Here is a 26,541-nt window from a genome sequence, read left to right as displayed (position 1 = left end):
TATATACTATACACGAGATTTGGTACCAACTAGTGGAGGAGGAAAAAAAAAAAAGGAAGAGACCGAGCAAATAGAATATTCACAAAAAATTAAAATGCACATACCACACTCCAGGCACAGCTGACCAGCAGTACAGACACCAGGGGCATGACGGGATGTAATCCAAAACGACACGACACGAGCTGGCTAAATCCGGAGGAGATCCTAGCTGAAAGGGTGATCAGGCCTTTCAGCTAACACGCGGACACTCGTACTGATTTTGGTGCGGGACATAGTTTTATTGGAAGACCCTTACTCGTGCCAGCATTTGATTGGTCCCCAGCTCCTACACCAACCGGGTTCTGAGCTGGTGCCCTCTACGTCAACAGGTACTGCACCTGGCACACTAAGTTTATACACACGACACGCCGGTATTGTAGCACATGGCACCAATGTGACCTACAATTGATGAGGCAGAAGGTTCGAGAATAGGCACATGGCACCACGATGGTGCACACGGCACCAATGTATTGCACACGACACCAATGTGACCTATTGACCATCCAGACGCCATGTCTGAGCATAGGGTTGCGGCACAGATGTGCTGCTTCTACAAGGAGTGGTCTGGGGTCAGGGTTTTGGAGTTGATGGGAGGAGCAGTCAGGGTGCTTAACCTCAGGCTCTGGGAAAAGAGGCATGGTTTTAAGGAAGAATGAAAAGAAAAAGAATTAACTTTCCCTGGACAAGTAAAAACAGACATCACTGGCATTCACATTTTCAAACAGATGTCTATTGCATAGGGTTAACTTTCTGATGGAGAGAGGAGGTAGCACGATGCAAACAAACAATGCCAGGCTCAGCATCCTACAGCAACACACATTACTGTGCCTCATTGTTAAAAATGCTCCTTCAAAGCCTCCCTCAGCCAAATAGCTCCCCGTTGAGCTCCTCTGATAGCCTGTATTGTGCTGTGTGTTATGAACACCAGAAGGCCGTGCCGGATCCATGCTTTCTGGCAGAGATGGCTGGCTCGCAGGTTACCTGGAGAAGTTGAAAATCATCTGGAAACCTAGTAGGATGCCCATGGAATGATGGTATTGAGAAACCTACATCTTGTGATGCTGAACCTGCCCCCATGAGGCATTGCAAACCCTTCCCAAAACAACCTGTAGCTAGTTGCACAGTGGGATAGCTACCCACAGGGCACTGCTCTGTGTCAGTGCAAGAGCTGCTACTGTGGATGCACTACACTGACATAAGGAGCATAGTGTGGACATGCAACAGCAGTTTAATTACAGTGGTGGCTGTCTGTCGATGTAACTTAAGTCGACTTAACTTTGTAGTGTAGACATAACCTCAGATATTGAAACAGTCCTGGTTATTGCCTCCTGGGATTTTTGAAAGGCTCAGATGAAAGAGGTAAGATTAAGATCTATTGAGTAGATCTGTTAGGGTAGTGGCTTGGAGCTGTAGGTGGGAATTTTTTGAGTTGTGTGCTTTGCAATAGGATGTGGGTTGGATGTATAGTCTCCATAATGTTGTTTGATCAACAGATCTCATGTGAAAGCTATGAAGGGTAAGCATACCGCTTGAAAACACAGGCAAGCAGTGTTAAGGAAGCCAAAGAACTAATAGCTTTTGTGAAGGCAAAAGGAGGGTTTGGTGTTTTGATGTGTGTATGTTTATGGTAGACCCAGGGACCTCTTGTTATGTTGCCTTTACTCTGGTAAAGAGTGGAAGATAGGGGTACAGGGAGAGGCAGCCAGTAGGACCAGTGCTCCTCCCAATGCCCTTCTAACTGTAGGAGCTGATGTGTGCTCAAAACACTCTATATACAATTCCCCCAGTATTAATACAGCTGCACCATTGCAGTGCTATATGTGTAAACATGACCTTCCTCTGTACTGAAACAATCTCACTAAAGCATAGCAGTATGATTCATCACGCTCTTGCTTATTAAAATAACAGGTAACTATTTTAAAGACTGCCACTTTTAGAAAGTTATAGGAAGGGTTTTTACCCCATGGGCAGAATGTGTTTAAGGCAAGTTAAAATACAGGCGATCAGTACATAAATGCAGCTGTAAACGGTATAAAAACTCATTCCATTGCAGTCAGAATACATGGTACTTGTGAAAATATTCTATTTTGTCATCAACATATTGCCTTTCAGCTATTTCAGATATAAAGGAATTCAACTTTTGGTGTGGTCTGTGTTCCTTTCTGCCAAATAGGAATAGACACTTGCACTAGACATAAAGTAGGATACATAGGGTTTGGAAGTATCTGTCGTTTCAGCAGTACCGTAAAAGTTTCACTTTATTCTTATGCAACCAGCTATATACTGAGAACTCCCTATAAGAGTTCCTTAACCTTATGTTTCTACAACATGCTGAATATAAACCAAATATTCTCTGCTTTAAACATAGAGGCTTTGTATGTCACCTTTTTATTGATACAAACTTTTTTCTCTAAAGGTCAGTCCTATGAAATACGGATGCTAGATAATCGGAAGATTGGAGACATGCCGGAGATCAGTGGAAAACTGGTGAAGGTGAAGTAGAGTTGTTCTCTAGATAATAGTAATGAGAGATTGATGCTGGTTGCCAAGTTAGTCCAGTGGATTTCAACTTTTTTTCTACTCTTACCCCACATTGCAACAGGAAAAAAATTTGGAACCCTTTCTCCCCCAGACCTCTTAATCTAACCATAAAGAAAGTAGAAGCAGTCACAACCCCCTGGTTGAGATCCCCGTAGCTTAGTCTGGTTGGGAGCCAGGGAATATTAAAGGAAAATTAAGTATTTTCCTTCCAGCTAACATGGCTGGATAAAATCAAATCTGAGTAACTTGACAAAATAAATAAAACTTAAATCCATGGTGTGCGCACATGTTGCATACTCTGTCCATTTCTAGTCGCCCCATCTCAGAGGATATAGCGGAACTGGAAAAGGTTCAGAGAAGAGCAACAAAGATGATCAGGGTTATGGAAGCTGTTGCATTGTGGGAAAGGAAAAATAACATTTGTCTATTCACTTTTTCCACACTATTCATGTTTGTTTAGACTGCTATCATATCCCACTTTAGTGGTCTCTTTTTTTCTAAGCGAAACAGTTCTATCTTTGTAGTCTTCCCTGGTATGGAAACTGTTGGCATTCCTTCAAAATATGATCAAGATGGTGGTTCTGAAAATCAGATATTCTTTTGGTCTGCATATTAGGTTTTTACCTTCAACTGACCTGCCTTGCTGGCAGAAGGGAAGAACATTCTGTGTGTATATAGCAAGGCCCATAAGAAGGCAGTTTTAAAAAACCCTAACTGTCCCTCACCTTTTTGCTTTCCATTGCAACCCATCTTCTTCTATCTTGCAAGCTTCAGTCTCTTCGGGATAGACTTCTTTATTTTGATTACTTTGATCATCACTGTACATTGTCTGCTCTGAATAACAAATAGTAATATCTGTCCTTAATCTTTTTAATCACAGTTGAGTATTATTAGGGAGAAGGTAGCTACTCCATAGTTAAGATTGAAGACTTGCTTTCTATTATAAGCCAGCTAAAGGGCTTTGGAATTTACAAAGTGCAAGGTAGCAGGCATCAGCAGGAGCCCAGCATAGGTAGTTTATAGAGCTCTGCATACTTTCTCTGGCACCAGAAGATCAATCAGTCATGCAGGTCTCTGGACCTAATTCCCAGATGGCTTCCATGAGTCACTTGCTCCTGCTTCCCTTTTACTTAGAAGCTCTGCAGGGTGTTCTCCTTCTTACCTCCCTGTAGCTGTCATAAATATTTAAAAAGAAAATAATAAGGAAACCAGACAAAATCATTGTTTATTTAAAATTAATGTTGAGAGTACGTCATAACTTACTGGTTGTTGTGGGGTTTTTTGTGGGTTTTTTGTTTTGTTTTGTTTTTTAGTACAAGACTGTTGTAGTTTAAACAAAAACAGACAAAAGCCCCTTGGAATTCAGAGCTGAAGTTAAACTTCAAGAAACTTAAAGGTCTGAAAGTATGAAATTAGCACTTTGACTCTGTCCCATATAAAGCTTTGTGTTTTGCTGTGAGTTATTGCATTTTGCAGATAGAGGAAGTTGAAGCACAAAGATTTATGAGCTTGATTTTTTTTCAGAAGTGCTGAACACCTGCAACTTCAGTTGAAGTCAGTTGGTAGCTGTGAGTACTCATCACCTTAGAAAAACAGATCTTCAGTGTCTTGCTGAAGGTCACGGAGCAGCCCAGTGGCCGCTGAGCAAAGAATCCATCTCTTCTGACTCCGTCTTATCAGTAGTGCTAACCAAAACTTTTTCTAACTTGCTGTTAGGAGCTACAGTAAACAAAATAACGTAGAGTGAATGTAATGTTTGGCAAGCTAAAAATGGGAATACACACAAGTGCTCATGAATTACTTGTTTAACTTTTTTTTCTAATAGCCAGAAGGACAGGTTGAAAAAATTAATACATACCATATGTTGTTAGGTCTCTGAATGAGAGGGAATTATCAAGATAATTAATTTTTTTTTGCCCACCAATGCCGACTCTCCATTTGAGAACTATGCTGGCAAGTATAGTCCTGCTGTTTGCTCTTGCTTAGTCATTCAGACAGGGAACTTATTCTGTGATAATTCCATCAATGAGTGCTAGATGTGAGCATCACATCGCTGGATTTATGGACCCTGGAACTGAAACACTGTAGTCATCTGTGTTGCTGCTTTGCTGTTGTGACAAACGTTGAAGATTTCTGCCACCTTTTCCTTTGGGGGGCTTTAAGTAACGTTTCAGTGTATCTGATGGGAACCCACTGCTATTGAGACCAATTTGAAAAGTATTTGTTGTTTTTACTGGTTGAATACACTTATGACTAACCTTTGGGTGAGTATTTGAGATCAGGGTTACTTTTCAATAGTTATTTGACTTGCATTTACTGCTTTAGTTAGGTATTTGAAATGTTTTCAGTATGGATACTGAAATGCTTGTTGGTTGTGAAGTATTTTCTATAGTGGGATATTTTGCATTGCTTTAAACAGCTACAGATATTTCAGGTTCCCAACAGGCTTAACAATTTCAATTGAGAAGTAATGTTAATCCTTTTGTTTTTTCAACTTGTTTTTCATGTTAAAAGCTACAATAGTTTAATGGCAAGGATATGAATAAAGCCAGAACACCATATTTGAGTGTTTTGGGCATTTAGTGGGCATTTGGCAGCCCTTTGTGAACCGCCAGTTTCTCCACTTCCCTCTGTATAGTAACTGTTCCTGTGCACATTCACACAACTAGGCTGAGCGAGACTTGTATTTTTAGAGCAAGAGAGAGGTGTGATTGTAAAACTACAGAATTTTGCGGGGCTACTCTGGGGCATGCATAGTATTTGAAACCTATTTTTAACTTCTTAATAATTTGTGTAGATTTTATAATATTTTAGATGAATATTGTATCTAGAAGAGTGGAAATAGTTCTAGAATTGGCCGTTTCTGTCCATGCTAACTATAAATTGAAGTCCTCCTTGTGTAGTGCAAGATCTTAATGTTTATCTAGTAATACATCTTTTTTACACAAATACATCGATTTATCCATTTATGAATTTTCTGAACTGTTGGAGTCACAATTATACTTGAAATATTTCAATTAATGCACTCCCATTTAGAAATTGTACAAAACCCTTTTTTGCAGTTTTTTTAGGTGACTCATTCAAGTTTAAATATTTTATTTTGTGGATTACTGCAGAATTTTTTTTTATTTCTGATTTTTTCCAGCAAATTCTTCGATAAATTTGGTTCAAACCATACGTCAGTGCTATTCAGTGTGTGAAACTGAAGTTATAACCTTTCCGGTTGACCTGCTCTCTGATTTTCCTAATGCTGCCTAGCTGTATCCATGTAATTTGGCCACTGTGCTGTGTGAGAGCCTTATCCTCTCCAGTTCACCTAATCTGTAACAGCCTTTACGGGCAGTGTCTGCCCCAGCTCTCCATTTCACTTCATATTGCATCTAAACCATACTCTGGTCCTTGCCCCTTCTTTTCACCTTTGTTTCTGTATTACTTAGTCTAAAGTGTTCTGGGACATTATACTAAATAAAGTTGGATTAAGTGCTTTCCATTGATTTTGTTCTAAAAGTGTGTGTATTTATCACCAGTACGTATTTCAGAATATTTTAATGCATCAATCTCCTCTTTAATGTATACTGATTCCAAGGCTAATTTTTAACTATTTCTTCCTCTGACTAGAGTATCATAAGAGTTGTGTTCCATGACAGAAGGCTGCAATATACAGAGCACCAGCAACTGGAAGGTTGGAAGTGGAATCGCCCTGGGGACAGACTTCTTGACTTAGGTACGCCTATCAGTTCCCTTATTATCTAGGGTTAAAATAAGAGACTGTCTTGATAAGAAGAGCATCAATTTATATATCAACAGCGGGGATAGCAAAAGCATACATACCAATGTCTGTATGCTACTTGTTGTGTTAGGATACTTGAGATTTATATAAATGTTTTCAATAATGTTACATTGTGATTTTTCCATGAAAACCTTTAATGGCCTTCATCTAACATTATAGAAAACAGCAACCCTAAATAATTCAGTTAATAGCCCTTTTGTTCTTTCAGAGCAAAATCTGTTCTGGTAATCGGGAACATGAGAGAAACATCTGTATTGCGAATATACTGTAAAAACTTAATTATTGCAGATTTCATAAGATTTATAGTAAAACCCATAAAATCACCTCGCATTATTCCCCACAAATTAAGTATACATCTCCATCTTTATCAGAAAACCACTGTCATTAAACAACCAATTTTTGTCATCCCTTGTGTGGTAACGTACAGTACGTTTCACTGTAGATGAGTTTGCAGATTAAGGGGTTTTATTCAAAACAAACCAAGTCCTCTCACTGCTGTGTTCCTATAGCATATACTTCCATTTTTATGTAGATATTCCAATGTCTGTTGGAGTAATTGATATAAAGACAAATCCAAGCCAGCTCAATGCAGTCGAATTTCTGTGGGATCCTGGAAAGCGTACATCTGCCTTTATTCAGGTTTGAAATTTTGCTTTACTGGATGTGTACTGATTTGGTCTTTGTCAGGTCATGAATGTGATAACAGTTGTGCTATATGATTGTTTCCTATATAATTATCCTAGTAAAAAGCAAAATTATCCTTTTAGATCCATCATTTTTGGAAACTTAGAAGCAGCAGATGCATGGATCTGTAGGTGACACTAGCTGAGTTTTTATCTTGATATGAGGTTTTTAAACATAGCTTAGAACAGAAGCAGCTTTTTAAAACCAATCAATAAAATGAATATGAGAGTGTCCTTTAAATGAAAATTAATGATTAGCTCTTACATCTTTGTATGGATAAATATTTACGGAGGTGTATTTTTAAAATTTTTTGTAAATAACTGTTGTTCCATTACTTCAGTTCCAGTTAATAGGGCCCCTGAATAGGACTGAATCTGCTTTACCACGAGAGAGAGCATTTGAAATCACTAAATTTCAAAGCAGATTTTTAGTCCTCGTACTTATCTGATTGATAAGATGTTAGATTCTTGATTGTTTGTTGTTATATTCAAGGCAGGTTTTTTTCTAAGTGACTTACTCCGTGGAATTAGATTTCATTAGAATCCTTTGTATTATACTATAGTCTTCCTTCTGGATAATTTTGTCTCAAAAATCAGGTATTGGAATGAAGAAAAAGTGCAAAGCGAGAAGTGGAAATATTCCTTAGCCTGTTAGCTCAGGTAGATTGTTTCCACATTGGCAGTAAATTATGTTGTGCTACTGTACCCTGACAGTAATAATTCTTCCTTTGTCAAAGAATTATACAATTATTACAGGTTTCAGAGTAGCAGCCGTGTTAGTCTGTATCCGCAAAAAGAAGAACAGGAGTACTTGTGGCACCTTAGAGACTAACAAATTTATTAGAGCATAAGCTTTCGTGGACTACAGCCCACTTCTTCGGATGCATCCGAAGAAGTGGGCTGTAGTCCACGAAAGCTTATGCTCTAATAAATTTGTTAGTCTCTAAGGTGCCACAAGTACTCCTGTTCTTCTTTTTACAATTATTACAATATCTGCTTCCATGTCACTCTTTGCTGCCAGGGAGTAAAGAGTGTGTAATAAGCCATCCATTTTACTTTTGTACAGTTATATTTTCAACCTTGCAGAATGTGCTAATGGCATGAAGAAAAGCTTAGTCAACTCTTACTGTTTGGAAGGTGGGAATGCGCAGTGTGGTGGCATTGGTGATTATATTGAGTATTTAATGCCCTACAACATTGTAACTGTTTGGTTCCTAGTATAGCACTCTCTTCTTATTGTACCTTTTTACTGCCATGATATTCATGTGTCTCATAAACTCAATGCCTTTATTCTGGTATTTTCAAAAAAGCTGTAGGGAGTTAGGTATCAATTCCCATTGCCATTCATTGACACGTGGGCACCTACCTCCATTAGCCTCCTAAATCCCAGTCTTAAGTCAGATTTAAAAATCGTTCCAGTAAGTGGTTTTGATAGAAATTTCAAGACATTATATTTAAAAAAATCTTAATGTTCAGGCTAGCTAAATTATACCACTGTGCACTAATACCTGGAAAAATCTTTGAATTTATTCATCATGAGTGATGTAGTTGTTCTGCTCTTATATTTGTTTTAAGATCCCGTATAAGAATTTGAGAGGGATTTTTTTAGTAACATATGATGAGATCCACAACAGTTGTTTAACTCCTACATCTTTCACCACATTAAAGTATTACTTTTTGGGGAGTATATAGGTGATGTATTGATAGTAAATAGGGACAGGTTTAAACCTGACTTCCAAGCCTGTGTGGCTGGCAAAGATACAGGAATTTGTTCCTACCTCCCTTGGATTTCCAGTTTCATTTCCTGAATAAGCCATAAATTGTTGCTCACCCTGTCAGAGAAACTTATATAATGGTAGTGGCAAAAGTATTAAGAATATGCCCAGAATGGAATACAGCTTCACTTTGTTTTTCAGGTACATTGTATCAGCACCGAGTTTACCCCACGTAAACATGGAGGTGAAAAAGGAGTTCCTTTTAGGATTCAGGTTGACACTTTTAAGCAGACTGAAAATGGAGAATACACAGATCATTTGCATTCAGCCAGCTGCCAAATCAAAGTTTTTAAGGTAATAGTTGTAAATAATGGTCCCCAATAAATTTTTTAGACATAGAAAACATGTTTACATTATAATGGCTGATTTTTAGGTCCATATTTCAGTTGCAAAGCTGCTTTCTGTCTGCTTGTTCATTTAACTATTCATTTTTAGCCAAAAGGAGCAGACAGGAAACAGAAAACAGACAGAGAAAAGATGGAGAAGCGAACTGCACATGAAAAAGAAAAGTATCAACCTTCGTATGACACCACAATCCTCTCAGAGGTAACACCATGGAATTGCATGTATTTATGAAGAAAAATTATCTATATACAATATATGAAATATTAGCAGTAAATAAATTACATTCTCAAAATGGGGGGAGAGTTACAGCATACATAGACAAAGGTAGGCTTTTTAATATGACAAACTTGTCCCAAATTAAAACACCAGTAACCTTTTAAGATTCTGCTTAGTAAATTTCACTTGGCTATATAGTAGATATTGTATTCAAATACCCTTGGATAGAGCACTGTTTGTGCTGAATTCTAAAACAAGTCTCATGTACAGATCTAAAAACCTTGCAGCTAAAAAACAAAAACTGGGGTTTAGGATTTATTTATACATGTCAAATTTGAGCTCAAAACCATGTTTTTAGAGACTGAGTTTATGGCTATAGCCTCACTGGGTATTTGCATTTTCTTTTTATTTAAACACCAGTGCGTTCTATACAGTTTTCTAAAGATTGCAAAAGTTTTTAAAAGGCTTTTAGATCTTTCCTCACTGTATAATGAAAAGAAATTGATCCAAATCTTTGGTGTTTGTCCAGATGAGGCTTGAGCCTATAATTGAAGATGCAGTTGAACATGAGCAGAAAAAGTCCAGCAAGCGGACTTTGCCAGCAGACTGCGGTGATTCTCTGGCAAAGCGAGGCACTGTAAGGGACTTCTGCTTACCTTTTCATTGTGCAAGATACCTTGTGCAGTGTTAGATATAGGAGAAACTTCCATGATCAAAAATAAAAACATTTTGACTGCCTTGGCTTAATTTCATTCACTCTTGTTTACACCAATTACTCTGTTTCAGTGAGGAATGCTTCCTAAATCTAACACTTAAGACAAATTGTTGCAGAGGGACTGCGTGACTCTTTAATATTTAAAAAAAAAAAAAAATCTTTCAGTTTATACCTGCATTTCCTTTATTGAAATAGCTAGATGTTTTTTAAAAGCTATTTGCTTTCTTTATATATATATATGTAATCAGTGAAAGTAAAGATAATAGCAAAATTTAGTTACAGCATATATGTTTTGTCCCATATTTCCACCTGCGTTTAATGTAAGTTTCCATATACATCTGTACTTTTAAAGCCCCATGTATTGTTGCAGAGAGGTTGTTTGTAGTAATATTACTTTGTTTCCTCTGGCTCTCCGCATCTTGTTCTCCTTGTGCTCTCTCAGATACAGCAAGGCTTAATGTTATTGAGCACTACTTTTTCTCACAGCATGTGGACCCTCTATTTAATCCTGTATCTGTCTGCTTCAAAGAAGCAAATATGTATATTTTACACTTTCCCTATCAAGTTTTAACCTTCCAGGTGTTTAAACTGACACTTATGGTGAACGATAAATATTTTCCAATATCTTTATTTCTAAGATAGATCTTAGCAACTTATTTGTTTGGGCAAGTCATGATCCTGCATCTAACTGTTGGTAAATTTGGTCATATATTAATGTCCACCTGTGAAAGTCAATTATTTGACTTAATTCACTGAACAAGCAAGTTTTGTTTGTATTTCCTTGACACCTCTTCCCCTAAAGCACTTAGGTGACAATTAGCTGACTTTTGTCCATCAGTATTTCCCTCCCCACTTTGTCATCCCTTTGTGTGCTATTCAAAATTCTGCTTGTACATTTCTCAAGGCAAGGGACCTGTTCATTCTTTGTTTATGAAATGCCCCACACAACTGAGGCGCTATAATCGAGCACTGTAAACAGTGGGATGAATTCTTTGGAGAATTTTGTTTTACCTGATGTTGTAGTAAACACTGGGTTGTCTGGAATTACCTAAAGTTTATAGTAAAATATTGGCAATCCAGAATACCTAGTTCCTTAGTTGAAGCTGTTGCATTTCTTCTGCAGTATCCATTGTCAACCAAGACATTCTTCTGCTGCTGGACAGGATGTCCATCAGCAGATGTATACAGGGGAAACAAAAAAAATCAGTGCTCAACATGTGTCTCTCCCTATAAAGCATGTTAACATTTCTAATTAGGTGGAGGCAGCTCTTTCAGATGGCAAGGCTCGACTTCCAGTGTTTACGTTTTTGAACCTCTTTTTCCTTTCTGACTAAATTAGGTATTTTAGAGTATGGTAATGCCCAGGGAGTTCTTCTCCCCGTGCTCAGTGAATCTCTCTTTGGATGTGGCCTCCTGCTAAGTGCATATTGCTGCTGCTAGTTGTCAGGCAGGTGTCGTCCTGTGGGAAGGAGATCTCCAGTTTGCGTCCCTCTTAAGTGCTGGAAAGCCAGAGCTTAGTCTCTAGAGAAAGATAGAACTTCCCTTACATTTGGCAAAAATGGACCTAGCCCTTTTCATAATGATTTCATTAGGTCTTCACTACTCTTTCTTCTCTTGTCAAGACTCTTTAAGCCCAGGAGACTTGTTGTTGTTTTTAATCCTGCATTTCATGTCTTCTCTGTCTCAAGGGAGGTCCTGTAGAACTACAGGCTGAAGGCTTTCAGTGATTAAAGGGCTCTGTTATGAGCCATACTTCTCAAACTTCCTAATCTTTGCAAATGTGGAGTTTATAATATGCTGAATGTTAAGTTTTGCAAGTGTAAGGCTTGTACTGTACAGAGCTTAATTCTTTTAAACAAAAGTTAATTGAAATACAAAATTAGAATACAAAAACTTCAGTTCATAGTACACTTCAGTTTTTGACTTGTTTATGTAATGGGGTACATGGGCTGCTCATGCAATATTGTGTCTAACTATACTGAACCTCCGCTTAACTCTTTGCTGAAGCACAGGCTAGAGTTCTGTCTTGTAAGGACTTTTCAGAAACACATGACAGTTAAACTTCAGGGCTATTATATGTAAACCTTGATAAATGGATGCTAATAGTTCCCAGTCAGCTTCAGAGAGTGAGTACCATACATTTTCTTAGTAAAACAAACATTTAATGCACACAAAACACTTGTAAACAGCATAAAACATGGTAAATAGTATTTGGAATGCTGTGAATAACTTTTAAATAAAAGCTATTAAACAGTAAATCTGCTGGTGTTCCTTATACAGACTTCCCCCTTTTATTTCTGTTACAAACATTCAAATACAAGGTTTTAATACAACGTTTTCTGTACATTAGTGCACCTATCAAAACGCATTCCCCTCTGATCTTCAAACAGGTGCTTTCTCGCTCTTTGTAGCGTGACCATAGTATGTCATCTGGACTCTTCAGAGCCTGAGAAATGGCAGCATTTCAGTCCTTTCAAACACTGTAGAACCCTGTCAGCAAACAATGTGGGCCTCCACAGCTAGCAGCATTCTAAACCTTGGGTTAATAGCTGACAGGTGCTCTCAGTTGTGGGGAAACAGAAATCTGCAGCCTGTGTCCAAGGTGGTACAGGGATTGGGATCCAGCCCTCACAGCAGATTGACACAGAACCATGAGATTATCACCTGTTGAGTCCATGGGGCTATTTTTAACACCTCTGTTTATAACCACTCCATCCACTGCTCTCTGGTTGGCTCAGCTCTCTGAGGGTGACTAGAATATGACTGGTAGGTGAGTAGCCCACAGTGAAAACTTCCTATACAGCCTCAGAACAGCAACTGAGAATGTCTGGTAACTACCACTCTGTTCTGGAAGTTTTTGGGTCTTTGAGTTACCATGCCCTACTCTCTGCACATGTGCAGACACTCAGTATCCAAGTAAGATCCTCCATGTGACCATATCTCCTTCCTCCACACTGCTGCATTCTCTTCCACTCCTCTGGAGAAACAAAGCCAAACGATGCAGTATAAAGTATATGGGTGGGTTATACTTAATTTTAAGGTTATCATAGTAAACTTTGCTTGGCCCTATAGCATGTACCTAGTACTTCTTTTATGCTTGTTTCTTCTTAAATGCATCTTTTAATATATTCAATTTACATGCCAAAAGTACAAGATGTGCAGTATGGCTGATTTAGCATTCTGGGGACAGTAACATCCTCATTTTCTGACTCTGTGTTTAAAGTAATTTATTACATGAACAGCATTTTTAATTGTATATGGTCATGTTAGACTAAAAGCTATTTGGGATAGGACCCCTATATTTTTATATGTTCTTTGACATGCCATTATGGGGGCTCTATAAATAGTCATGCTGATCAAGCAGCACACTCTAAATCTGAAAAGTGACTCTGTTCCTGAGAATAAGGATCTTATTTTGGGTAGTCATAAAAAGGCCTCTAATTCTTTTTGTTCACTGCTGTAGTTATGATACTTTGGATAGGGAGTGAACTTCTCACAGGACCCACAATCTTTGACTTTTTAGGTACCTTCTCAAAGCATGAATTCAGAGTGAATTTCAGTGTTCTGAGAGTAGGGAGAAAACAGCTCTGGGAAGTGGCTCCAAAGGTCCCTAATCCATGAACTATTGGAACTCATTTACAAAACTTTTCTTAAACATTACATGAATATATTGTCTCATACTATAGAATTAGAATTTATAATCCCCATTCCATGATGTGATATCTTTGAGCTACAATGTATCTTTAGATAGGTGTTTTTTCCCCCTCAAAGTATTTTATCAAAAACTTTTTTTTTTAATTATTTTTATCAACCCTGGTATATTACAAGACAGAATAATGGAGGATTGTTCCATGGATACAAGTTTTAGTTATTGCAGATGTGATTAAAGCAACTGTGGCTTGTTGGAAAGTATTTCTGGTTCTTCTGCAAGACATCATAGATGTATATAACAATGCTGACATCTATCTTGCTGTTGTCATGTGATATTTTTAATCAATTCTTATATAAACATACTTTCTATAAAACAAGGCTATTTAAAGAGAAATGAAGTTCATGTGAGACTTTAGGGTCTGAAGTCAGTGGCTTAAAAGAAAGTAAGGGTGAACAAATATTAGGTCATTGAAAGGTTGAGAATATTAGTAGTTTTTGAAAGTCATTACACTGAAATTAGGGATATTCATTTGTTTTACTATTTTGATGTCAAACAGAAGACGTTTGATAAGTAGCAACCACTTTACTGTGCAGTTGTGGACACACACATCATTGTCTTGCCTCTGACTGGCTGTCTTGTATATTCATTTTCTTGATCATTTTAATATATTGTCAACAGTAATGGCAGCATGGCTTAATGTAAAGTGGCACAGTGAGAGCAACATACAGCTTTTAATGTGCAAATTGTGTAACTATTAGGGCTGCCAATTGCAGTTAACTCATGTGATTAACTCAAAAAAATTTACTCATAAAAAAATTAATCTCAATTAATCGCACTGTTAAACAATAGAATACTAATTGAAATTTATTAAATATTTTTGTATGTTTTTCTACATTTTCAAATATATTGATTTCTATTGCAATAGAATGCAAAGTGTACAGTGCTCACTTTATATTATTTTTTATTACAAATATTTGCACTGTAAAAAATGATAAACAAGAAATAGTATTTTTCAATTCACCGAATACAGGTACTGTAGTGCAATCTCTTTATCATGAAAGTTGAACTTACAAATGTAGAATTATGTACAAAAAAAACCTTTATTTTTGAATGCAATGTAAAACATTAGCGCCTACAAGTCCACTCAGTCCTACATCAGCAAATTGCTAAGATAAACAAGTTTGGTTACAAGTGGCAGGAGATAATGCTGCCCACTTCTTGTTTACAATGTCACCTGAAAATGAGAACAGCATGGAACTGTCGTAGCCGGTGTTGCAAGATATTTACGTGCCAGATGCGCTAAAAATTCATATGTCCCTTCATGCTACAACCACCATTCCAGAAGACATGCGTCCATGCGGATGACGGGTTCTGCTTGATAACGATCCAAAGCAGAGCGGACCAACGCATGTTCATTTTCATCATCTGAGTCAGATGCCACCATCAGAAGGTTGATTTTCTTTTTTGATGGTTCAAGTTCTGTAGTTTCCGTATCTGAGTGTTGCTCTTTTAAGACTTCTGAAAGCATGCGCCACACCTCGTCCCTCTCAGATTTTGGAAGGCACTTCAGATTCTGAAACCTTGGGTTGAGTGCTGTATCTATCCTTAGAAATCTCATATTGGTACCTTCTTTGCATTTTGTCAAATCTGCTGTGACAGTGTTCTTAAAACGAACATGCTGGGTCATCATCCGAGACAACTATAACATGGAATATATGGCAGAATGTGTGTAAAACAGAGTAGGAGACATACAATTCTTCCCAAAGGAATTCAGTCACAAATTTAATTAACACATTATTTTTTTTAAGGAGCATCATACGTATGGAAGCATGTCCTCTGGAATAGTGGCCAAAGCATGAAGGGGCATATGTATGTTTAGCATATCTGGCGCAGTCCTTGCAATGCTGGCTACAAAAGTGCCATGCGAACGCCTGTTCTTACTTTCAGGTGACATTGTAAATAAGAAGCAGTCAGCGGTATCTCCCATAAATGTAAACAAACTTGTTCTCTAAGCGATTGGCTGAACAAGAAATAGGACTGAATGGACCTGCAGGTTCTAAAGTTTTACATTGTTTTGTTTTTGAGTGCAATTATGTAACACAAAAAAATCTACATTTGTAAGTTGCGTTTTCACAATAGAGAGTGCACTACAGTACTTGTATGAGGTGAATTGAAAAATACTATTTCTTTTATTTTTACAGTGCAAATATTTGTAATAAAATATAAAGTGAGCATTGTACATTTTGTATTGTGTTGTAATAGAAATCAATATATTTGAAAATGTAGAAAACATCCAAAAATATTTAAATAAATGGTATTCTATTATTTAACAGTGCAATTAATCGAGCGATTCATTATTTTTAATTGCTTGACTGCCCTAGTAAATATTCCTCATTTTGGGGGGGGGACCTTGAAAATTTAAGCAAAACAAGTATGTTATAACTATGTTTATGTTTTAGAGTACTGGAAAAGGACCGAGTAAGCATTATCATTACGGCCCTACCAAATTCACAGCCACGAAAAATGTGTCACGGACTGTGAAATCTGGTGTTTTGTGCACTTTCACCCTATATTCTACAGATTTCACCTGGGAGACCAGCACTTCTGAAATTTGGGGGTCCTGACCCAAAAGCGAGTTGCAGGGGGGTCACAAGGTTATTTTATGGGGCAGCGCAAAAGTAAGTGTGGTAATACTATACCAGATCATCTTTACTTCTGTGCTTCAGAGCTGAGTGGCTTGAGAGTGGCAGCTGCTGACGGAGGGCCAAGCTCTGCAGGCAGCAGTGCAGAAGGATGGCAATACCATATCATGCCTTACTTCTGCGCTGCTAGTGGCGGTAGCTCTGCTTTCAGAGCTGAGCTCCCGGCCTGCAACCGCTGCTCTCCAGCTGCACAGCTCTGAAGGCAGCGCCGCCATCAGCAGCAGCACAGAAGTAAGGATAGCAGTACTGCAACCCTCCCTCCCCCGCCCCCATAACTCGTTTTTGGTTAGGAGCCCTACAATTACAACACTGTGAAATTTCAGATTTAAATAGCTGAAATCATGAAATTTAAGGTTTTAAAAATCCTATGGCCGTGAAATTGACTAAAATGGACCGTGAATTTGGTAGGGCCCTATCGCATAGTATTTTATCACAATTTATGGTATCAGAAAATTCAAGTTTTTTGAACAGTAACACTTCAGGAAAGCAGCCAAAGAGCAAGACAGATGTAATTCTTGTCTTGTTTATAGTGAAGTCTCCTGGACTTTGGGGATTGAGAATTTGAGAATCTTCAAAGGAAATTACCCCACTGTCCCAACTGAACTGAATGGTTTTTTTTTTTTTTTTTTTTATTTCTCTTTAAGGCTAGTCAAAAGCCCACTGTGCAATGTTACTTCCAGAACTCCAGAGTCTCAGGTTATTCTGATTTGGTGTAAATACTAAAAAATTAAAATTAAAAAATCTTTGGCAGCTTTAACTAAAGAAATCTACTATAAGTTGTATTAAAATCAAAACCGCTCAAAACACAATGTCCTAGTGGTAAGTACATACAGAAGACACTAGAGCACAGACAGGAGGTAGTAACCTGGCCATGTCATGTTTTAGGGATGTCAGAAATCTTTTACCCTCTAAACTTTCCTCTTAGTGCTAGAGAAATAGATGGCTCGTTAGTTTTATTATTTGTATTGTGGTTGTGCCTAAAGCTCACAATTAGGGATCAAAGCCTCATTGTGTGTGTTGCTGTGTACACACATAATAGAGTCCTTGTCCCTGAGAGCTTAGAGTCTTAGTTTATGATGAGAGACGTCAGGTAGATCTGGCAGAATGGGTGGGGGAGTACCAGATAACAGTGAATGATCATGTTCAGTATGAGTGAAGTCGCAGTCTAGTATGCCCGTGTCGGCTATATCTGTACATGGTAACAATGTGACATTCTTTGTATTAATAAAAGTTATAAGATCACAAATCCCCCTCTAGAGTGAGTCCACTGTATATGTGATTTCCAAGTTTTCCAGCTTTTGAGGTCCCAAGCAGTGTCTCTAGGAACATTAACCAGTTTTAGGATTTTTGGTGTATTCATTGCTGGCAAGTGAAAGACAGACTTCCAGCACAAAAAGATTAATAAGCATGTCAAAAAACGTGCAGGCAGCATAAGATTTTTCTCATGTTATTGTCAATAAAAAGGGCCTTTCAGTACTTAAACATATGAGGGATTTCAAGTTCACTGAATCTTCCATGTTTGAAGTGTAGGCACCTGTTAAATTCTGGGACTTACTGTTTAGCTCTTGCTTTTCAGGGACAAGAAATAGCTTTAAAAACTGCCTTAAAGAAACTTTCGCTTATATTTGGGTTAACGGACAATCGTGAAGAGTGTATCAGAAACCTGTGTTGGCATGTCTAGCATGGTCTTGGCCTTCTGTTCATTTAATCTTTGTTTGGCTGCTTGTTTTACAGTTTATCCATGTGTCCTTGCACTTTTCCTTATTAAAAGCTAAATCTTTTTTAAAAATTAATTTTATTTTTAATAGATTATAATAAAGCATTTGGAGCACTAAACACCAGTGTCATTTTAAAGGGCCTTTATCCTGGCTGGTAGATTTTTAAAAAAATTGACCTAACTTGATAGTGGGTTTATCAGTAAATGCTTCTGATGAATTACTACTTCATGAATAAAACTCCCAGCTTAGCATGAAAGAGAAAGCAAACCTGCATGTGGGCATCAATTTAGTCTTCGACGAAATAACAATAGTTTGAAAAAGAAATACTGCTAGACATCTCAGAGTAACAGCTAATGTGAGCACTGTCAGGGTAGGCACCTTTTAAGCTTATGGACTGAGTACTGAAATCTGGTTTCTCAGCTTTGCTTATACTCATTATCCCTGAACCTTCTTGTAGCCATTTGCTGCCTATTGGGGTTGATTTGTGCAGATTTCAGATGTCCTTTTTTTTTGTTTGTTTGTTTTAATAATCTCTGCAGTCCTTCCATCAGCTCCATCCCCACCACCTTCATTGTGTCATTAGAAAGCAATAATCAAGTTAATAATAAATAGGAATCTCCTTCATGGAACAGAAAAAATAAGTAAAACAGCCTTGGTTTAGTTAAAATTCCTGGTCAGGATCAGATACATGCATGGAACAAGTGGGGTGCAGGAAACTTAATTTGAAAACTCAGATTAAAATTCAACAAGAGTGAACTCAGGGCTTTTCAGTGTAGGACTACATGCCAAAGTGACAAGGTTTTACGATAAACTTATTGTTTAATTCTTTTCTCTATCTTCAGTGCTCACCATGGCCTGATACTCCTACGGCATTTGTAAACAATAGCCCTACCCCAACACCAACTTTTACCTCTGCTCAACATAGTACCTACAGTGTCCCAGACAGGTAAGTTTCTTTTCTGTAGTTTAATTAGAAGTGTTTTTTAAAAAATCAATCATATGCTTAAAGCATTTTCCTTTAATCTGAATGTAGATATGTATAAATATGAAAGCTTGACTACCAATCCCCAAAATTAATTTGAGTGGGGGGAAATGTAGAACTTTGGCCAACATTTTTCAGAACTCTGAAACTTTTGGCATTATTTTTTTCAATTGTAAAATTATTCCTCCAGCCCCAGGAATCATATTTTCCCTGCTCAGTATCCATTGCTGGAAACTTAACTTATTGACCATAGCACAATTCCTAGCAAGTTCTTTTCCTTTTAACTGGGGTACTTACTAAGGCCTTATCTACACAAAAGTTGGATCACTTAAACTGTATCAGCGAAGTTACAGCAGTACAACCCCCCTCGTGTGGACAGTAATATTGGTATAAGTGCTTGTACCACTATAGCTTTATTCCTGTAAGGGAAGGGGGATACTACAGTAAATCTAATCCATGAAATTCACAGTGAAATACCAGTAATAGCTGCTAAATCAATTACTTATCTTCCTTCCTTCATTTAAAGCGGGGGGGAGGAGGGAGAGTCAGATGAGATAGCACAACTAAAGATGAGGGACCTAGGGGAAGATTTATGATCAAGAGTGTTGTCTTTCTCTCCCCACCTTTCTTTTGTCTTTCTACTTTTTCATCTTCAAGTGTGGTGGCTTACTTGCAGTAGGTGCTGTAGTTGAAGCACTTACAGAAAACATTAATATGCATCTCTTTCTTATGATGGTGTTTGGGAAGGAGATGCCGTGACAGTGGCAGATTACAGATTTTTCCCTTCAGACTTGGCCTAATGGTGTAGGGGGGGAAGAACGTTTGACAGAAGCGTTTTCTGCAGAGAAAAGCTTAAAGTACACACAGTAGCTCTGAAACTTTAGGCTCTGCTAGAAAGGATTGCTTAGTAATCTAAATATCAGGTTTTAAATATTTCATTTGTCTTGTAGAAATGTGTTTCACATTTTGGTATGGTTGGCACATCCTTTAGTTTAAGCCTCAAAATAGAGCTCCATGCCAGACTCTATATCAGGTTCAGTTTTTAAAGTCTAATCTGAAAGACTATCTGATCTGAATGTTATGTAAGAGTAGAGGTTAGCCTACTATTGTATCTCATGTTTTGCTCTGGCTGACTGATGCCCTCCATGTCAGACACCTCTGCAGTGGTGCCATATGTATAAAATTATAAGAAACTGGGGTGAAAGGTGCTATATAAATGTGAAGTATTGGTGTAATTTACTGTCACTAATGCAACATTCAGGAGAACCACTAATTTTTTTCAGGGTGTTCAGAAAGCTGATCCTGGCATCTCTACCTTTTTTGTGACTGACCCTGTGCATCAGAGGATGGACAGCACCTCTCTTACCTCTTCAATCCTGTGACCACTATTCATTTCTTCCTTTTAAGATAGATGGTTGGATGTGTGAGTTTATTATGGGTGCTGCTTTTTCAGTTGACTAGCAGTGATTAGATTAGGAACCAAGTGATTTGCAGTCTAAGTGATGATATTCCTCTTTCTTACAGCATATCTCCACCAGACCAGTTTATTCCCTGAGTGGTCTTTAACCTAGGAATCATGCTGCTGCCATAAAATAGGGACTTTTTTTTATCATTTTGGAAATTGAAAGTTACCTTTATCAGTAATGCTTGAATGGTTTTATTCTCTTAACTTTTAAAAATCCAGTAATATCATTATTTTTGTTCCACCTCTCCACCGTAGCAATTCTTCCTCCCCAAATCATCAAGGAGATGGAACTTCTCAAGGGTCTGGAGATGTGAGTATCTATATTGCTGTTTGGTCTTCATTACACAATGCAAACCTTGTACCTAATTGCTGAATAATCAGTGAAGTGGAGGTGATTCATACTGATTTCATTATTGGTGTGTTCTGATGAAAGGAAATGAGATACATAATTGTTTTTAATAATGTAACAAAATTAGTTGACTTTTTTATTTGTTTTATAAAAACAATTTAACATCAAAATTGTCTTCTTCAACCCTGTTTCTCACAGCAACTTCAGCCTTCAGCCACAATCCAGGAAACTCAGCAGTGGTTACTCAAACATAGGTTCTCTACCTATACAAGGCTTTTTTCAAATTTCTCAGGTATTTTTTTTTAATGTCTATTTAGAGTTTTCCCTCAAGTTTTGAGTGAGTGTCTTCTCTGAAAAATTACTCTGTAAAAATAGCAGCATGGGGTTGAATATTTAGTGTCTATCTGATTTCTAGGCCAAATGTTCAGTTTTCAGGGAAAAAGCTGCCTTTAACTGCCAGCTCTACAAACTCAAGCTGACACCTAAAAGTGAAACTGGGCTGGCTGGCTGGCTGGCTGGCTGGCTGGCTGGCTGTCTGTCTGTCTGTCTTCTGCATCACCACCAGTAATGATGGTTCACAGACTCAAATGCTAATTCACTCCTTATTTAGGAAGAGAATGAATCGACACACTGGATTAGACTCGTGGTCTGTCTAGTTCAGTGCTCCCATGTGAGGGCGTAAAGAGTGGAATGGCCTGTGGCAGCACAAAGGAACGTGGCGAATGTCTGACCATAGATTTGGCTCAACCTTCTTCAAATCTTGTGAACTTCTTCAGAACTCCTTTGATTACCTTCTGCTTCAACTGCTGGGATCCTGTTCACTTGACTGGACAGGGTATTGGAGGTTAAACCCCCACCCCTTTAAAATTGCTCCTTAACATGGCAGACTTGAAACCTGTAGGCTTCAAGCCCTGTTCATGCCGTGCTGGACTAGTCCCCCTAAAAGATGGATGCAGTAGGTGCCTCTTCTGCCTTGGAGAATCACACGTACCAAGCAGATGTTCAATGTGCCTGACATTTCCTGCTAGGATATGTTAAGTCATAAGACACAAGGGTCAAACTCCACTTTCCAGAACAATCCATAAAGGTCTGTCTTAGGACCTGAGGAGACGAGCTCCAAAATCTTGCTAGAGCCAGGCTCATTCAGCACCCTGCACAGCAGACAAGATACCAGTGTGGGCAAAACAGCACCAAGAAAGAAACAGGGCACAGCTGCCATGGCACCAAAGCAGATATCATCAGCATCAAAACCGGGACCACCAACTACAGTGTCAAAGTCCAGCACCAACAGGTTGCTTAAAGCATAGTGGTAGAGACTCCAGACAGAACTTTCGGTGTCCTCCCATAAAGACAGGTAATGCAAAGCCTCTGCAGAGAAATCCACCAGGCCTTGCATAGCATTGAGGGCTAGGGAAATGGAGAAGCTTGTGGCACCCAAGACCACACCAGCACTGACCCTGGCTCCAGGACCTACAGTATGCTTGGCATTGGTACCAATGCCTGATGACTTTAAAATATTCCAGGAACTCCCTCTGCAGGTTACTGGAAGTATGGAGGTAGAGACAGCAGTGGTAGGATGTCATATAATTTGGTATTTCTCTTCTATCAGTTCTTGGCCTGGATAATATTACCATTCTGAGAAAGAAGGGGCTGTTTGACCCAACTAGGCCCTGTGGCAGGTGCCAGCCACAATAATGCCCACCATGAGAAGTGGTTGAGAAGAGGTACCAAATAGCTTTTAACAAGGTTTGAGTGTTTCTGTATTCACCCAACCTAGGCTCCTTAGTTGTGTTCGTGGTACAGGAGAAATCTAAGTTGAGCAAGAGTACCATCAAAGACATGGGTGGGTGAGATTTTGTGGCCTGCGTTGTGCGACTAGATGATCATAATGGTCCCTTCTGACCTTAAAGTCTGACTTTGACATGGTCTTGAAAAGGCTTGACCTCTTTGGGAGAAAGTCACATTTTTCTGCCTCTCTGTACAATTGCATGCAGCCAATTGCCAGGTCTTACTGGCCTAATATAACTACTTAACCTAGGACAAGGTGATTCTTCCCCCCCCCCCCCCCCGCCCCCTTTCTCGCAGTGCTCCACAAGATGCCAGAGAGGTGGTAAGAAACATAATCAAGGGTTGAAGTTGTGTCAACTGGTAGCCTGGATGACACACCAAGTCACAATTAACATCTCCAGCACTGTGGTGAGATCTGTGGTGATGTGCAGAACTTTGTGGCTCTAAGTATTGGGTATCCCAAGAGAGGTAAAGGTCACAATTGAAGACTTAACCTTTGTGCTCTGTACTCATTAAGACTCAAAGGCCACCTTAAATTCCCCGGGGAATCACACCCCAGCACCATATCACAAGCCATACGGTCCTCACCCGCAGATGAGGCCTTGGATGCCCGCATACCAGCACAAGCATCCTGAATATCAGGCACAGAAAATACCATGGTATGATAGGGTGCCAACCTTCTTCCTCTTTGGCGATGCACACTGCTCCTATGACATGCCACATGCCAGCAAATTTGATTACATAGTTGGGAACCACATCAGAGCTGGTCAAATGAGCATTACCTTCCAAAGCCACCTTGCCTGTTCCACTGGGCATGGTCTGCCATTATATCGGACAGGTGGGTGTTAGAGGTCCTTTCCATGGCTACCCCATCTACTTCCATTCTTCACCCCTGCCCCTCTCATGCAATCAGAGGTGGCCACCTTGCTTTTGGAAACCATAGAGAAAGTTCCAAAGAAATGCAAGGGAAAAGGCTTCTACTCTGTGTTTCCTAATTCCAAAGAGGATGAAGTCCTCCCCCTTCTCCTCTTAGACCTGAGGAGACTCAACAAATACAGACACCATTGCCTTTCAGCCTTTTCATGGCACCTAGAGTATTCATTAAGTGCCAGGAAGTAGTAGGAGCACATTTGAGGGAATTCATGTCTATCCTTACTTGGATGACAGGCTGATCAGATACAGATCCCAGCCTTGGATTAAGTTTTTCTCTCTGTTCCCCCAACTAGAACTCCACATGAGCAATGAGAAATAATCCCTAACATCTCAGACAAGAGATTTTATAGGAGCTGTGTGATCAACTCCCTATCAGCCAGTCTACCTGCCATAGAGCAGAGTCCAGTGTCTCCAGTTGATGTTAAACTACCTGCAGTCAAACCCAATTATGATGGTGTGTGCATGTCTGGAGCTCTTAGGCCACATGTTGCCATGTACATATGCGACACTGCTTGCCAGAATTAATCTTCAGCCCTTACAACTGTCCAGACACCACGTGAACAAAAAAGTCTCAGTCCTGTCCCACATCCTACAAGAGCTGATGTGGCTGGATCCAGTGAACATACAGAAAGGGAACTGACTGTCCCCTACCTGACTGACATTTATCACAAACAATTCAGGGACAAGGTGGGATGCCCTCATGAACCACCTGCAGGTGCAAGACACCTGGGTCCAGGATCTGTGATTACATTTGACCATCTTGAAGCTGAGGGCATCAGACTAGCCTGCATAGTGTTCCTGTCCTTCTTTGGAATTCCATGGTACCAATCCTGACATGTCTGCTATGCACTATATAAAAACAGGGAGGAATGTGATAATCCCCTCTGTACCAGGAAGCCATCAGGCTCTAGAAGCAGTGCCATCACTATATATTTAGCTATTTGCTCTTTGATATCCATTTTGGCCCTTCTTTATTGCCTGCTATAATTTATGCTGCTGTCTGACTTCTCTAGTGTCAAATTTCCAAATTTTGAAGGATAGCGGTTTTGGTTCCAGTAACTTAATGAACCTTGTCATTTCACCACTTTGCTGCCTGGTTCCCCTTTTATTCAGTGGCATGCAGGTCTTCTGAGTCTATTGTTTTCTTAGGTAGTATGCATGCCACTTCTAAGGGTTTTACTTTCTTTACGTTTTGCCTTTAGGGACTTTTTGACTACTCTTATCGTTTTATTAAAATCTGTCTTTCTGAAACTGTCACTGTGTCACTTTTTGGTATCTTATATCCCCCTAGAATTTTGACCCTAATTATATTGTGATCACACTATTACTTAGCAGCTCAGCTAATGACACTTTCAAACTAACTCTTGTGTGTTACTTGAGAATAAGTTGAGAATAGCCTCTCCTCTTGCGTTCTAGAAATAAGCAATCACTTAAAACGTCGAGCAAGTGTTTCTCTAAACTTTGCCCCGCTGTGCCATTTAGTTTATATGTGCATAGTTGAACTTCTTTCTTTCTTTCTTTGGCTTTGCTGCCTCTGTGTTCTCTCAACATTCTGCATTAGGTTTCCTTTCTTGATCATGAGACCAATAACATAACTGTACTTACGGATTTACATTCTTAAAGCTTAGGATTCATATCGATACAAATTCAGCTGCATGGTCCTCTCCACTGAGAATGATTATCTCACTAGACTCTATGGAATCCTTAAGATGCAAGACAACTACTCTCCCTAATTGGCCCAGTCTGTTTTATATAGTTTATAGCCTGGTATTACAGTATTCTACTAACTTTTGTCATTCCACCACATCTCTGTCTATTATATCAGAATCATCTTTTGTTCTGAGGAATTCTAGTTCACTTACTTTTGCTTTTTAAGCTTCTCATTTGTACATAAACATTTGTAAGGTGGCTTTTTTTTGGACAGATGTCTGTGTTTTTTATTTAACACCTTATTCTATGATTTCTCTGAAGTTTCCTCTGGTTTTCCTGTCCCTTGTCTAGATCAGTTGCATTTTGTGCTACCCTGTATTGGCTATTTGTGCTACCCTGTATTGGCTACATAGTACTATTCCTTATAATTACTGCTATCTTTGGAAGATGTCTCTGTACTGCTAGTCTCCTGTCCTCTTCCCCCAAGCTCCTAGTTTAAAAACTCAAATCAAAACCTAATTTATTTTGTGCCATCCGTCTGGTTCCATTTTTATTAAGATGGAGCCACTCCTTCTGTGTAGTCTCCCTTTCCTAAAAAGATCCCCAGTGTCTAATAAATGTAGACCTTTCTGCACCACCTTCTCCACTACACATCAAGACCCTGAAGTTCCTCTGCCAAGATGGAGCTGAATTTTCAGAATATGCCCTCAGTGACATCTGTATAACCTCACTGTCTTCAATAGATTGGCAGAGGGGCATAGGCCTTAAAATCAGAATTCAATGCACTGTTCTGTTGCACAAGAAAGAAATGGAATTTAACATGTTATGTTACTGCTGTGTTGGCTCTACAAGGATCAAAAAATTTGTCACGTAAGCTGATCTGACTGAATACACCGTAGGATGCAGATGTGTCTATTAGAAACGTGCCATTTTTTCATAATCACTTTTCAGAGTAGAACGGCACTTAATATTGTGGTCTTTTTATTGGTTGGCATATGGTAGAAATAGTTATTCCTCTGTAAATGTGGCTGTTGATACCATTTGTGAGACTGCTTTGGTAACTGACTCAAATTAGAGAAGGTTGGAGGTGAAGTGGACATCAGCTGATCTTGTGGCACAGCAGTACATGTTGCCAGAACTTGGTAAATATATGCTGAAGCCCTACTCTCTAAGGTTCTTGATGCAGCTAACATATGGA

At 38.9% G+C, this 26,541-nt stretch overlaps 2 protein-coding genes across 5 annotated transcripts in view; one reads left to right on the top strand and one right to left on the bottom strand.

Moving 5' to 3' along the window:
- The window catches only part of UBP1 (upstream binding protein 1), a 52,909-nt gene that overhangs the window by 17,170 nt on the left and 9,198 nt on the right, over positions 1–26,541 (top strand). For 3 of the 4 annotated variants that reach the window (XR_006176854.2, XM_005302642.5, XM_024107787.3), the window contains exons 3-11: positions 2,456–2,532; positions 6,199–6,304; positions 6,903–7,009; positions 8,970–9,122; positions 9,264–9,374; positions 9,919–10,026; positions 19,019–19,122; positions 20,879–20,933; positions 21,171–21,264. Coding sequence is in view for 3 of the 4 variants with exons in the window: in XM_005302642.5 (XP_005302699.1) it covers positions 2,456–2,532; positions 6,199–6,304; positions 6,903–7,009; positions 8,970–9,122; positions 9,264–9,374; positions 9,919–10,026; positions 19,019–19,122; positions 20,879–20,933; positions 21,171–21,264 (915 nt within the window). In the remaining variant the exon portion in view is untranslated. The remainder of the gene's footprint in view (positions 1–2,455; positions 2,533–6,198; positions 6,305–6,902; positions 7,010–8,969; positions 9,123–9,263; positions 9,375–9,918; positions 10,027–19,018; positions 19,123–20,878; positions 20,934–21,170; positions 21,265–26,541) is intronic. The other variant, XM_005302644.5, reaches the window with a different exon arrangement.
- The window catches only part of FBXL2 (F-box and leucine rich repeat protein 2), a 177,833-nt gene continuing 161,815 nt past the window's right edge, over positions 10,524–26,541 (bottom strand). Inside the window, exon 16 of the transcript XR_010599172.1 lies at positions 10,524–13,081. The gene's annotated coding sequence lies outside the window, so the exon portion shown is untranslated. The remainder of the gene's footprint in view (positions 13,082–26,541) is intronic.

The sequence above is a fragment of the Chrysemys picta genome, chromosome 2 (genome assembly GCF_011386835.1).
Source record: "Chrysemys picta bellii isolate R12L10 chromosome 2, ASM1138683v2, whole genome shotgun sequence".
Classification (NCBI taxonomy): domain Eukaryota; kingdom Metazoa; phylum Chordata; order Testudines; family Emydidae; genus Chrysemys; species Chrysemys picta.
This window is presented reverse-complemented; position numbering and strand designations above follow the sequence as displayed.